General features: G+C 31.2%; 1 protein-coding gene across 7 annotated transcripts in view; it reads right to left on the bottom strand.

The window, feature by feature from the left end:
* The window catches only part of LOC108913671 (eye-specific diacylglycerol kinase), a 674,863-nt gene that overhangs the window by 196,208 nt on the left and 463,987 nt on the right, over positions 1-14,668 (bottom strand). For 4 of the 7 annotated variants that reach the window (XM_018719273.1, XM_018719287.1, XM_018719295.1 and 1 more), the window contains exon 2: positions 12,547-12,770. The exons of the other annotated variants lie outside the window; for them this stretch is intronic. In XM_018719273.1, the coding sequence (XP_018574789.1) occupies positions 12,547-12,620 (74 nt within the window). In that variant the 5' untranslated portion in view covers positions 12,621-12,770. The remainder of the gene's footprint in view (positions 1-12,546; positions 12,771-14,668) is intronic. 7 annotated transcript variants of the gene reach the window in all.

Below are 14,668 nucleotides of genomic sequence, written 5' to 3'. Positions count from 1 at the left end.
AAAGTTCTTCAGGAATATCGGCAAATTTATTTTGGAGGGCGATCCCGTCACCGAACACTATAAAAAATATTATCAGAAACGTTAGGTACCCAGAAAACAGCCCCGATCTCAGTCTTTTAGGCATATTTTCAACAAAATATATTAATAAATACCTCAAAATTTACAAGTATTGAAAGAAAAAATACAGGACGAAATCCAGGGACTTCTGCCAGCGACTACACACAGTAAAACGAATAAACAGATGCAAAAAACGATCAAACGATCATGTAAATATTCTTATAACATTTACTTGCTTAGTCCTACATATAAAATTGTTTACTTTTATTTATAAGTACGTGAAAATAATTCTTAAAATGTGGGGTTAGAATAACAGCAAACGCATGTTTTACAAACGCTTTTTTTTAATTATTATTTTATTTGGGTAAATTTAAATGGCAACAATGAATAAACAAAACATCAAGGATTTTATTTTGTGATTACTTTTGTTCTACACGTTTTACTTTTAAAGATTTCAGTACCTAAAAACGACAGAAATTTCACTATTTCTCGGCCAGGAATATTGCCACCTTAAGAATCTAATGTTTTTCCAATGTTAATGCTACTAATATATTATTTAATATCAATTTAAAATGATTTAGGTTAATGGCAAATCAATTAATTCTAAAATCAATACCGAGATAATATTCCTATCGAATAACGAACACTCGAACATTCAATAACGATAATTGCAATCTATGTATTACACACTGGGATTTAATAGGGGATTATCCGCCCAGATACAATCATTGTGACTAGAGCTTTCGTCTAGTATTTGTGTACCTGATTAACAACTGCAAATAGTACCAAATTTTATTGCAAAAGGCATATTGACCGAATACCATGCCATATGCTTCAGAGAAAGAGAAATTAAGAAAGCCTCACGTAATGTACAAATATGTTATTGATGTCGCGCCCGTTTAGAAATAAAATAAAAATAGTTTGTATTCAATTATTATAGTCAATAGTAGGTACTATTAGTGGCTTTAATTTGGAAACATTCAACTATTTCTGTAGTACGAATCTATGTATGTCGTGGTAATTTTAAATTGATTGAAATAGTCAAAAATGATTTTTTTGCTTTGATCGACGATAACTCAATGACAAATCATCGTACAAGGCTACGGAACCGCTCAAATTGAAGAAAATTAAATAATCTAAAAGAGCTTTATGGTCAAATTACCATAGGCCATTTTAAACAAAGTAAAAATTTACAATTTTTGCCTAAGTTCACTCTATATGTAGTTAGGATAACCAAAAGATGTTTATATCGAGGTCTGTAAAAACTTTTTTGTTTGTACCAAAAAAGTTCAGTTACATTTATACAGACTGGTCCGAATTCTATGCAGGAAACCTCGAGGGCAGATAGATATCTTTAAAATAGTAGGCGTTTGCCTTATAAAAATATATCTAGAACGGCCTCGTTTTGGAGATACAGGGTGTTGAAGTTGTAAAAAAATTAACTGTTTATATCTCCGAAATCTATTTATTAACCGATTTCAATCAAATTTGGTATGTAGATAGTAGGCCTTGTATTCCCTAAAATATGAGGTCTAAAGGTTCAACCAGTGGTGTACAACTATTTTTTTTTATAAAAAAACCTACGTCACTGCATTTTTTACAAGTATTGTAACGAATTTACATTCTAATGCATAAAACACGTAAAAAAAGGTATCTTGAATTTATTTCCCCAAGATTCGAAGTTCTCAAGTTATTCATACCAATACAATCCCCTTGTGACACATTAACCATAATATTACAAGGATATTTATGTTTATACTTAAAAGTAAGTGCGATTTGTATCTTTACAAATAAGAACAAATGAAATCAAAATAATAACAAATGTACATTTACGAAACAACAACAACTAAATAAGAAACAAAATTAACGTTACGTATTTACAATATTGTTCAAAATGCAGTTGCATCTAGTAAGTTTTTTAATAAAGAGGTGTTTTCTTGTACAACTTACGATCTTCAAAATAGTAAACTACACAAATAGTGAACCGTACATTATGCTCTTTGTTTATGGTCTTGTTAACGACAACAATAGCGTAGCAGCCAGTCACGTTTCTGAAGAATGTTATCCCATATCAAAGGATGTTTAGTCGTCTATATCAACATCTCAATGAAACTGGGGCGTTTTAAAAAACGTACCCCTTAAAATGGGTATCCTCAAACAGTTACTCCTCAAATGGAACAACTGCTTAACGCAATCGAAGATAACTACTCTATAATTTGGAAGCTTTTTAAAAATTACCTATTGTATCTATATTTAGAGTACGAAGATTTAGGTACATAGGTATACCCAGGTACATGCTAGGCCATGGCATAGCAACTCAGAAAACCATGGTGTATTTAAATTTCAGCACAGCTTCAAAACCACTTTCTTTGTACATTCATATTCAGCATGTATAAGCACTTTTATTCGATGATGTTCCACATAGACTGGGTCTGTTTCGATGAGTTCATATCAATCAAATATGAAGATACATATGCGGTGTCAGAAAGCAATCAATACCAGTTTTTGCCAAGTGGGTGGGAATTGTCGTAGACTTTCTGAATCTTCCATTTTTTTTTTCAGGGCAGGTTGACCGAGGAAATTTATTACAGATTCTTCGAAGAGGATTTAGCAACAATGTCTTAGTTTGTTAAGACAACAAAATGTTGTTTATGCACGATGAGGTATTAGTTGGTTAAAAATCAATGCAGTGTTATAGGCGGTTTTTATGTTTATTTGAAATAAGAACAAAGTACACACTTCAAAAATAAACGCTCAAATTGTAATAACATAAATCAAAGTCAAAGAAAAACAAAACCTTACAAAACCTTAATTCTTGTGGTAAGTTCAAAAAGAACAAAATAAATTTGTGGTGTGGGTACAAATGTTCGCAAGTGACCCATTTTTAAGTATAACGTTAAGAGCGCCGCCTGGACGCACCACAGGGTTCCCGGAGGACGACCCCGGCAGAGTGGCGCCAAGGACCAGGGACTTCTGCCAGCGACTACACACGAGGACGGACTCTCCAACGAACACTCACCCCGTCAACACGTCTTTTTCTATACAACTCAGTATTCAATAGAATACTTTATTATTACCGTTGAGAGAGCGGTTCATTTTTGCTGTACAGCGAAAGCAACCCTCAGTGGCAATTATCTACTAAATTAGTTAATAACCGCGCGCTATTTTGGTGTTTTGGTGGAAACTGAATTTTGATAAAAATGTTACTTAGGGGGCATTGTTTCTTCAGCGACAATATCCAAATCGTTAGATAAAGGAGGAGCATAACATTCTTGAGTGACTCTAGGTATATCTTAAACAGATGAAAGTCGCCGTTTCTAACAGTGTTTGGAAAAGTATTTAGTATTTTTTGTATACATTGAGGAAAAGGAAATTTATTTCTAAGTGAGCCAAATTTTTAAATGTCATTTTTTGAATTTTAAATTTTCAGTCGTAAAAAGATACATTGGAAAACATATGCAATTAGTAGTAGTATATAAATTTCAAATCCGCGGCTGATCTGTAACTCATCTTTTTCATTAAACGGCAAAATGTGCAATAAATATATCAGTAAACTAATATGTATCCTGTGCCAATTTCGAAATTAACTCCAAAGGAATGGAAATAATTAAGAAGAAATGAATTATGAATCTCCAAATCCAACTTTAAAAAGTATAACTGACGTTCAATATTTGCAATTTCTATATCCGTCTGAATTCAGCTCGTCGTAAATGTAATAACCGTTCAGAAGTGCACAAATAAAAGATGCAATTACCAGTTTCCATTTTTAAATTAAACCATACAGGAAACGTGCCGGTTTCTTCAGACCGTTGTAAGGAACCTACTAAACGAAATTGATATAAAACGTTCCGAGTTTTCTAACCTTCCTCATGATGCGATTTCCTCCGATCTCGTCCGGACAATACAAGAAAATGCGATTAAAAGAGCGGAGATCCATTATCTTGTTTTTCCGCACATCATCGCGGATATTCCTGAGCCACTTTGCCGTTATTGAAACTAAGAGCCCCCTTAATGAATTGTATCTCACAGTGCATCACATGAAGTGTTTACGCACGAATTTAATTATAAAATGATGTATTACAAACTTACTGCAAACACACTGAAATAGTTCTGGGCAAATATGTAAATACATCCACATGTAGGCGTATCTTTTACTCTAAAAAGTACATCTATTTTAATTAAAGAGAAGGTGGTGTGTGTGTGTGTGTGTGTGTGTGTGTGTGTATGTCGGAGGTGTGGTGGAATTGTCTTCCACCACGGCACTTAGGCCTTATTAGGCCCTTTGTACACCCTCCTTCATAACTCGAGTACTTTCTTCAAACCATCTTATTTACTACACGGATGGTTTTGTGGCAAAGTCTCGTACAGTTTTATGTGTGATAGCATGGTCTTGAGTTACAGAGATTACTTGCTCTGCTATCATTACCATTTATCGGGGACCACACGCGTGCGTCAAATGTTGGGCGACCCAGGTCTCTGGTAGGCTGCCACAGCCACATCCCGAGACTGCCTGGTTACCCATCCAAATGCCAGCCCACATCCGTGATATGCTTGACCCGGCAGATCGAAATCCGCCTGCCAATACACCCGGCTAGGCGGTCCCCAAGAAAAGGTGGTATTCCAGAATTTAAAAAAATGTTTTAATGTTTTATTGTAACAAGAAGTAGGATGATTAAGTGGTTTTGTTGTTTAGGAGCGACGTTACAACAAATTTTCACAACCAATTTATCTCGTCAAAACAAATAGAAAAAAAAAACAATAGTAACGAATTTTTATTAAAATGAATTACTCAAAAACAATTGAAAATATAGTACTGTGTCTCATACGGAAAATCTCAAAAGACATACAAGTCACATCAGTGAAACCATTTAGATCTCACAAGTCTGAAATAGAGATATTACCTACAAACTATACCTATGTCATATCTTAAATGTTACTGCTACTCAATGTCCATTGGCCCAATGCATTACTGTTAAAGAACGACCTACTGATCTGAAGGTACTACTATATATCACTGGTGTAATTCTATGTTGGATAAGAGCTGTTGTTCGCATAGTAGTTGTTTCCCACAATATCATTAACTAAAAAAATTATTTCGCCTAATGTGAAACAAATCACCCTTTCGTAGTAACGCGAATGATTTTGTGTTAGAGGAGGAAAATACTGGATGTACTTGTCAACTTTTTTCCGTATTTATTTTCAATATTTTATTTTAATTCAGTTTTAATATAAAGTTTGTTTATCATGAATCGTTCAGTTATACCACAGACAATATAGCTTATCGCCACAGAGTGCGTGTTAAATGATGGAAATTGACAGCCTAAAATGGATACAGGGTCTTCTTAGCCGGCATCCAGCTATAAAATGGTAACTCTTCTACTTGGTAATAGGCGGCAGTTCTAGCGGTGGCTTTGTTGCCAAATGATAACGGCCAAATAAAATTGATGCATTCAATTATGTAATTAAAGAGATATGGAACTTATCTTTTGTTTGGAAATCATATTTGTGATAAATGCTAAATAAAATAAATCAAGTTAGAATTAAAACTATGAATTTACCTAATTAATTATTTATTTTATATCACCTTGGAATGGGAGAATTCAAAAACTTGAAATTAATGTTTTAAATTTATGCGTCGACTTCCAGTTTGGTACAATAGAAACACCAATGTTTAAAAAAATTGCATTATACAGGTTGTTTATCCTTAGATGGGTACTGCTCCCTTATTGTTGATTTCTTTAGTTAGGTAAAATAATTACTGACACAAGTGTTGCATATCATGGATGCCGTTGGTAGTGCGCATATTTGTGACACAAGGTGTTAAAAAAAATTAAAACAATGTAAAATGGCTGGAACCTTAAGGATTAGTTGAATACGGAATTTATTTAAAAAAAGCAACAAATCATCAATCAATGATCCCTTACAGAGATAAGATAATGCGTTCGCTACTGCCTTTGCAATTTTTGACTAACTTTTTTGTTTTTCGACATACGGACTTCGGACCTTTTCCATTCAACGCAGAACGGACAATCAGAACCAGGGGTGTAGGGGAGATTTTCTTAATTATTTTTTCGNGAAGCGGTTTTTAATAAAATTTTCAACAAAATATATTATTAAGGACCTCAAAATTTACAAGTATTGAAAGAAAAAATACAGGACGAAATGTTTGATAATTCTGAATTTGTTTTTAAAGCTATAAATAGTATTTTAAAGCATATCTTCAACTGTATCATCACAATTACTTGCATTTTGAAAATTTTTAAAAATTATAGGTATTTTAATGTTATGTCGTTTTTAGATATTCTCCTTATATATGTTGTTGTAAAGGATAGTTATAAAAATCGTTGTTTGTTATTTCAATAAGGATGAGTTTTAATTTTTTTAATTATTTTTTACTTTAAATGTATATTTTATGCCAGCAAATTTTGATGTCAAAAGAAATAAAGGAAAAGTCGTATTTGTATTTAGTTTTTTTTTCTATCTATAATTATTATCATTAATTAATTATTAATTAATAAATTAGTATTATTAATTATTAAGTGGATGTCAAAATACAAACAAAAATCTTGTACCTACATTCCGCGACGTACTAATAATCCACCTTGTATATTAAATAAATTTCTCATCAAATATTAAAAAATGTATATTAACAAGCTTTTTAAAATATTATTACGAATTTTGTTTATTTGGAAATATATTTTCTGCAGTATTTCAATACCAAAAAATTAAAATGGTAGCTAATTAACCAAATCATGATTAAATAACCGCTACAGAATATCCGATCGCTCGATGTTGACTACATAGGTACCTATTCGTTCATTCTTTAAAATATCTTTATCAATATCTACATTTAAGTAAATACAGTATCGCAAAAAACAGCATTGATAAAAATGTGTACAAAATAAATCCGTAAGTACACGTGACAACATTGCCAAACCGTTGTTTATATGTTGCTGGGATACACGTAAGAATGCGGGCCGCTGCATTTGATGCTTCCTAAAATTATGCTGGTGGTGTAGAGTACACCAGGCAATTCGTAAATTTAAAACTTTTGGCCTATTCCAGTAGCGGTCTGTGGCGATAGCTATTTTGTCTGTGGTTATACTAAAAGTAGCACAGTGTGAAACAAATAACAGTTTGCCATTTAGCTTCATGGTTTAAAATACGATCTAATGGTTACATCTGAAACAATTTGAAGCTGGACGGTATCTATATGTACTTTAACGATGTCCATTTCAAATTCTTTTCACATTCGATACTAGATTAGAAATGGTATTATTAACTTAAACTCTATTATTAGTATTTCTTAAACAACTACAGTCACGTTATAGAAAAACAAAAACTATTATTAAAATTACTTTCAATTTTCTTAAAATAACGAAAAAATTTTATATGTACTATTTTTTAGCATGTGATTACAAAGTCTTCAACATGTGTCATATAGTATGGTATGGTATGGTATGGTATGGTATGGTATGGTATGGTATGGTGTCATATATGGCAGATAGTACTTCAGGAATAAATGTTCCCATAAACGTAGATCCAAAAGTGCTTAATTTCAAACATATGATATTTCTATATTTAATTTAATAAAAATGTATTATTATTATTAATACAAAATAGGTTAGCGCAGAGGACTTATGTCCTATTATACACAAAATTAACAAAATATATATAGCACAATAGGTATAATAAACATAACGTATTAAAGAATTAACTTAAAACTAATATCTATTACAGAAGGTGAGCATCCAGTGGTGCACCAATTATTAAACAATTCTGTTGGACAGGAAGTATTGCCTTGCCCTGGATTTAAAATTTTCTTTTTTTAACTTTAATTCATGACCACGGAGGCGACCATCAGAATTCAACGAGTAGATTGAAGACAAGTCGCCGAAATTAAATTTAAGAATTTTAAAAGTCATAATTAAATCGCTTCGAAGGCGACGCTGCTGGAGGTATCTGAAATGTATCATGGAAAGTCGTTCCACATAGGAAGGTCAAACTCGTCCAAAAGAAAGCCCGGTCGCAGATCATTGAACACTTTCTAAGGATTGCTGGTCTCGGATGAGATCAGGGCACCACACAGAACCAGCGTACTCAAGAATTGGCTTCACGTAACTGCAGTATAGCTTACACGACACGTCAAATGATAAATTAATTAACGACTTACGCAGTAAATAGAGTTTAGTACGCTTACACACAAAGTTTACATGATCTCACCATGACAAACTGGAGTTTATTATGACACCTAGGTCATTGTGAGAAGTCACTGTTGTTAGCACTTGTCCATGTAAGGAATACACGCAATTTGGATTTCTAAGGCCGATATGGAGAACAATACACTTGCCTGCATTTAATGGAAGTAGCCATTCATCGCATTAGTTGGTAATGGACACTAAGTCTCGTTGGAGGGGCACATGGTCACTATCAGGATTGGCGTACAGTTAAATATCATCTGCGTAGAATGATACCTTATTCGTGACGTGATATTGAATATCACTGGCATAGATAATAAACAATAGGGGCCCTAAAACTGAACCCTGAGGTATGTCGCTGAGGACCGGTCTATCGGCGGAGAAAGATTCGCCTACTCTCACTCTAAAGTATTTATTTGTTAAAAAACTGTTGATCCAATGATGTAAGGTACCACGAACGCCAACATGATCCAATTTGTGTAAAAGTCTTCTCCTTGGCACCTTATTTGAAAAGTCAAGGTATATTACATCTATAGGATCACTATTGTCTAGAGCCAGAGATCAGTCGTTTACACAGAGGATTATATTTGTTAATGTGAAGCGGTTTTTAATAAATCCATGTTGCTGTGCAGGAATAAAGTTTTCTTGTAGTAAGAAATATGTTATACCCTCCACAATGATAGATTCCATGATTTTGCAAATTGTGGGTGAAAGACTGATTGGGCGGTAGTTACTGGGGTCCAATTTGTCTCCTTTCTTGAAGATTGGTGTAACTGAAGCCTGTTTCCGCATGGATGGTACAAAACCGCTTGAAAAAGACTGGGACATAATCACAGACAGAGGCAAGGTAAGGGCATCAACACATTTTAGAACTATATCTGTAGTGAATTCAATGTTTCGCCAATGTTATCTCGTTAGTTAAAACGAGGTCAAGGGTGGAAGGATCGTTGTCAAGTCGAAATCTGGTGGGTTCCGTTATTAGTTGAGTTAAATTTGAGTGAAGTAAGAAATTCATAAACAGATTTTATCGAAGTTATGGTGTCCGGAACGTGCATTATTGGCCAATTGATGTCAGGGAATAATTAAATTATTATAAGAAGAGAACTCCTGGAGTTTATCAAGCATTACCAGGTCGTCGTCAACACAAGTGTTGGGTGGGCGATAAATACATAAAATATTCATAGTGAAAGTGTTTCTAGAAAGTTTTAAGCAGAGAAAATCAATGTTAGATACTTCCAGGGAGAAGAAGGAAACTGAAAAAAGCGAAGATATTTCATTTGTAAGGTAGATTTGTATGGTAGAGGTCCACCTCCAGTTCTCCCCTTTCCTGTAAACAAAATATTCTGGGATGCTAATGATATTGGGTTTTAACCAACTTTAGCAAATGATAATTATGTGAGGAGAATGATGTATCGTCGACAAAAATTCATCAAATTCAGATTTGGATTAAAGTATCTACACTTTATATAAAAATCACATATACTGACATTTCTTTACGTATAAAAATATATCCATGATCTTTTTACAAAGTTAAACACAATTATTTTGCTAGTTTCGACAATGTATAGTTTTTGGGTATGTGGTTAAAAAAAGTCAACACCACAATTAAATCAGAGTTCATAGAAAACCTTTTTTTATTTTCTAACAACTTTTTTCCAAAACTGGCTGTATGATTTTAATAATTCAGCAGATAGGGACTAAAAGAACTAAGTGTCAAATTGAAATTAGGTTTCGAATTTTAAATATTGTCACAAATGATTTATTATACAGGAGGCATATGTGAAATGGATATTCAAATTGGCTTAAATCTAAAACGGTAATCGGATTACATAAACGTATTGTATCGAAAATGTAACGCAGAGATTTAAAATTAATTATTATTTCATTAATCTCTTTATAAATCTAAATCAAACATAATCATTCTCTGTATTGTTATACGTATAACTGAAACTGTTTAGTACAGTACGTAATTAATTAATTATCAGTTTATATTTTTCTGTAGAGATTTTTAATGTATATTTAGGCACTTTACCTAAGTGCGACAAAAGTTTCTTCCGCAACATATTTTGTTTCCTAAATACTAAACCAGTAAAAGAGGATAGCACCGTGTCATAATGTAAAAGTCATGTTTATTGTGCAAACAAATTTAGATAACAAAAGTATATGAAGATAAATATATCTAGGTAATTAGCATAACAAACAGATTTGGATTTTTTCCTAAAACTATGACATTTAACTTTGTAACTGTCCGGGTAGTAATATTAACGTTTCTAAATAAATAATCTGTAACTGTTAATAGGAATAAATATGTATTGATGTTTCTAAATAATATATTCCTTCTAAATTTATCAATACAGCTTTCTATTATCTTCAGAAGAATGCATATTACCTACTATATTTATAATATACCTGTTCAGCATTTTATTTTTAAACTAGTGTTAAAAGTTTTTTACACTAGTGTTAAAGGCGTTATTGACACGTTGCATTATAAAAGTAATTTTTAGTTCACTTATCAATGAACTAAAAATGTAATTTTTAATGACAGTTTTACAAAAAAGAATTTTTTAAATAACTGTGAAATGGCTGATAGGATACAAAGGAAACTCGGTGCAAATCTCGATTTAGAGCATTGACTGGAACTATGTCATGGAGGAATAGCTTTGCTTGTTATCGATAATCTACATCGTGTGTGAGAAAATGGATAATACACGTTTTTACGCACTTTGATGATGCAAGTTTATTTTTTTATTATTTTGAGATCAAATGAGAGGTAAAAGAAAATGTTGCTAAAAATTCTCCTAGCATTTCCCGAAAGACAGTGCTGCAACTTAAAGGTAGAATATAAATGAGAACGAAAATACATTACCATAAAGAAAATAAACTGACATTCAAACAAGAATACAAGAATTGGAAGGACATTGAACCAAGGTAATTTTTTAAATATGCAACTTAAAATATAGTGTTTCTTTATAGAGATTTATTAAAATACAGAGAACGTTTCGACAGAACACGTAATAGGAAGCATTGATATTTACGACAAACAACGTAATAGGAAGTATTGATATATCTAAATTTAACGGAAATGATTCAACAAAGAAAAGTAATCTTTGAGATAAAGTTTGACGTACTGAATTGCTCTGTCAATGATATCATTGCAATTTGTTGGTCCTGATATCTGCTTAAATATATATGGACATTTATGAAAATCTTTCTTTTTAAAGGTACCTGTATGAAATAGATGGTTATATTTCAGAAAAATAGGTACACAAAACTAACAAATTATAATAAAAAACGGTATTGGGAAAAAGAGAAAATAGCTTATTCTGAAATAGAGATAAGAGTGAATGCTGGGATGTAGTAGGTCAGAACTATGTGTATACAACAAAAAATAATGTTTTGTGTCGAATCGAAACGATCTAAAAATAGCTATATTAAAAACAAATACATGAAAGCTATAAATAATACCAACTCTAAGCGAAATTTCGATGCTGACGTCTATATCTTTCGATTAAAAGAGTAATTGACGAGCATAAAAATATTAGATGGTTGGAAGATATACATATGTGTTAATCATGTGGAATTTATTTTAATGGGTTTCAAAGAAATAAAAATTAAATCATCAGCGACTGCAGATAATAAATCTATTATTAAATAATCTCGAAATATCATTTTTGATAGTATGTATTTATTCTTAATTTAATAACTTTGGATTTAAATAATTTATATTTCAAAACATTTGTAATTTTTTATTTGTTATATGCATTTTGGTTGCAAAAAACTGTTTATGTCCACCTCTCAAATCGATTTGTGCAGATAAATCACTGCGATTTATTCCATCTACAAACAAATATATGTACAAACCAAACAATTTCCCATCTATACGCCAGTTAAATCTACACTCTTTGATATGTGTTGAGAAATAGATTGAGTAATAATTAACTGTGCAGTTAAAAATTATTGTATACTCCTACAAGTATTTGTGCGAACCTATTCCCATTCATAACATAGGTGAGATAAATTTCTGCAGTTGATTTGATCGTTATAATATAAATCTGCAGAGTTTGATTTGTGCATATAAATCCTCACGATTTCATTATGTTAGAATTAGATAAATGTGCACAGTTAAATCTACACAGATAAATTATTATGATATGTATGGCTATCACGATTGTTTTTCAAGAAAAATAGAATTAATACTTGGTACGATTGGTCTCATAGCAATAGTTTAAATATTCTTAAAAGTTGCGTAATTAATAAGATAAAATTGTTAAAGAAGCATTGAAGAACTAACCTGGGCTTCAGACGATTTTTGTGGTAGACCGATCGACACCTCACCAACTGCCTCTTCCTCTTCATAGCAATCATAGAAAAGGTTCATAAGTTTGTATTGCAACTTCACAATTATTTGCATCACTTGTTAACACTTCACTGTTCCATTTAATTACCACTTAATTTATTTCCTCATAGAATTAGTTATATACTTTTATAAAGGATAGATTTTTCTATTTTATGAAACTAACAAGTAAAAACGAAAGAACCAGTTCGTTTTTAGTTAACATATACAAATGAAATCTATTCAAATTTTTAAAATTCATAATAATTGGAAGAAACGATTATGATTAAGTATTTTTTTTATTGTAACAAGGTAGATATATTTTATATTGTTATTAATATATTTTACTATGTTTTAATATTTATTAGATTTAAAATTTCTAACCTTTAAGAACTTCTATGTAGTATTAAATTTTCTAATACCTTCTTGTTTCAATAACACTAGCAGTGTATCTTTGGCTATTGCGTAAACAAGACATGTTATCAACGTTGGGAATAAAAACAGAAACAAAGAAGATTGACATAATTTGTTTGAAGTTGTAAAGGGGAACGATGAAAAACAAATTGATTGGGTACATATATCATATAAACAACATCTCTCAAAAAGTAACGCATAAATCATTAAAATTGTTAGTACGAGAACAAGGGAACTTTACTCTAATTGACTTGTTTCAAAGTAAATTGTACATTTTATAAAATAAAGAAATATTTTAATTGGGAAAATTTAATTAGGTAACCAATTTTTGAAAATAAACAATTAATATTTTCAAAGATTTCCTATAGCTTAAAGTCAATCCTTATTGCGGGTGTAATTGAATTGTTTTTGCCAAACTTTAATGGCGGATCTATGTCGCAAATTAATAAAAGAAGACCAATGTATCCGCAAACGTTTCGTTTTTCAGAAACGTAGATTATTTTAAGTTGCAAAGAACAGATAAAAGAAATTACATATATAAAATAATTTTGTATTCAAAGATTGTAAAGCTTGTAATGTTCTATAATAATAGTGAGTTCAAACTGAAGTGAAAGAAAAAAAATTTCTAAAAAAATGAAGTCCACCTTCAACACTTAGTTCCTATCTAATCAGAAACTAAAACAGCACATAATTTGAATGAAATCGCGTCATCCGTTTTCTGGCCTTAAAAAAAATAGAATACATCCTGTAAATCCTGAAATAAAGCATTTCATCATATACTTTACTAAATTTGTGATATAATTTGCCATTAAAGTTTGGTTAAGTATTTTTGTTAAATCTTGTATATTCGATCGATTAACATTCCGTACTGCATTTTATTGCGACATTAAATGAAGTGTGGTTTTTGAAGTTTAATACGAACAAGCATATTTAAATAAATTTAAAGGTATTTAGAAACTTGTAGATAATTAGGTACTTTTTCCTAATCTGACATTTTAAAAATATAATTTTGAATTAAATAGAAAAATAAATAAAATAGATTTCATATGATATATTTCTATGGGATGCAGATAAACAAAATAAAAAACTGCCACATTAGATTTTCATTCATTCTAATTAAAGGTTTTGATAATATAACGAAAACTGATGTTTTCAGAATGTAAACCAATGGGGTTTTTAGTGAAATGATAAACGTTCTTTCTTTTTCAGTGCGAGATATTTCTAGTTAGACAAACTCTGTAAAAACAGTCCCTCAACTGATCCTTTTAGCGCAGTGCCATGTTTTCTTATTACTATTATTTTTTTAGTAGTTCAATTTCTTTTTCTTTATAAGAGCAGCAAACTGAATTAAATAATATGAGATATGTACAATTTTTATTTTATTACAACTTAACTAGTAGGTAATAATGTGTAGTAATCTGCGAACATTATTAAAACTAATAATAATTAGATAGATGTATTTTCGTTCAGCAAGATTCCGTAAGTTTTCTCTATACAGATATTTTTTTCCTAAAATATATGATTTGATATAATTTTCAAAAAAATAGTGAGTTGTTTATAGCGTTTCTAAAATTGCAGTGTTTTTTCACCGAAAACAGTTACTTTCTTACATTTTTTTATCTAGAACTCTAGGATAAAAAGTTTCCTGTAAAAGTTTTATGGTTCT

Source organism: Anoplophora glabripennis, unplaced genomic scaffold (assembly GCF_000390285.2).
Source record: "Anoplophora glabripennis isolate ALB-LARVAE unplaced genomic scaffold, Agla_2.0 scaffold34, whole genome shotgun sequence".
NCBI classification, from domain to species: domain Eukaryota; kingdom Metazoa; phylum Arthropoda; class Insecta; order Coleoptera; family Cerambycidae; genus Anoplophora; species Anoplophora glabripennis.
The sequence above is the reverse complement of the archived record's forward strand: the minus strand, read 5'-3'. Positions and strand labels throughout refer to the sequence as shown.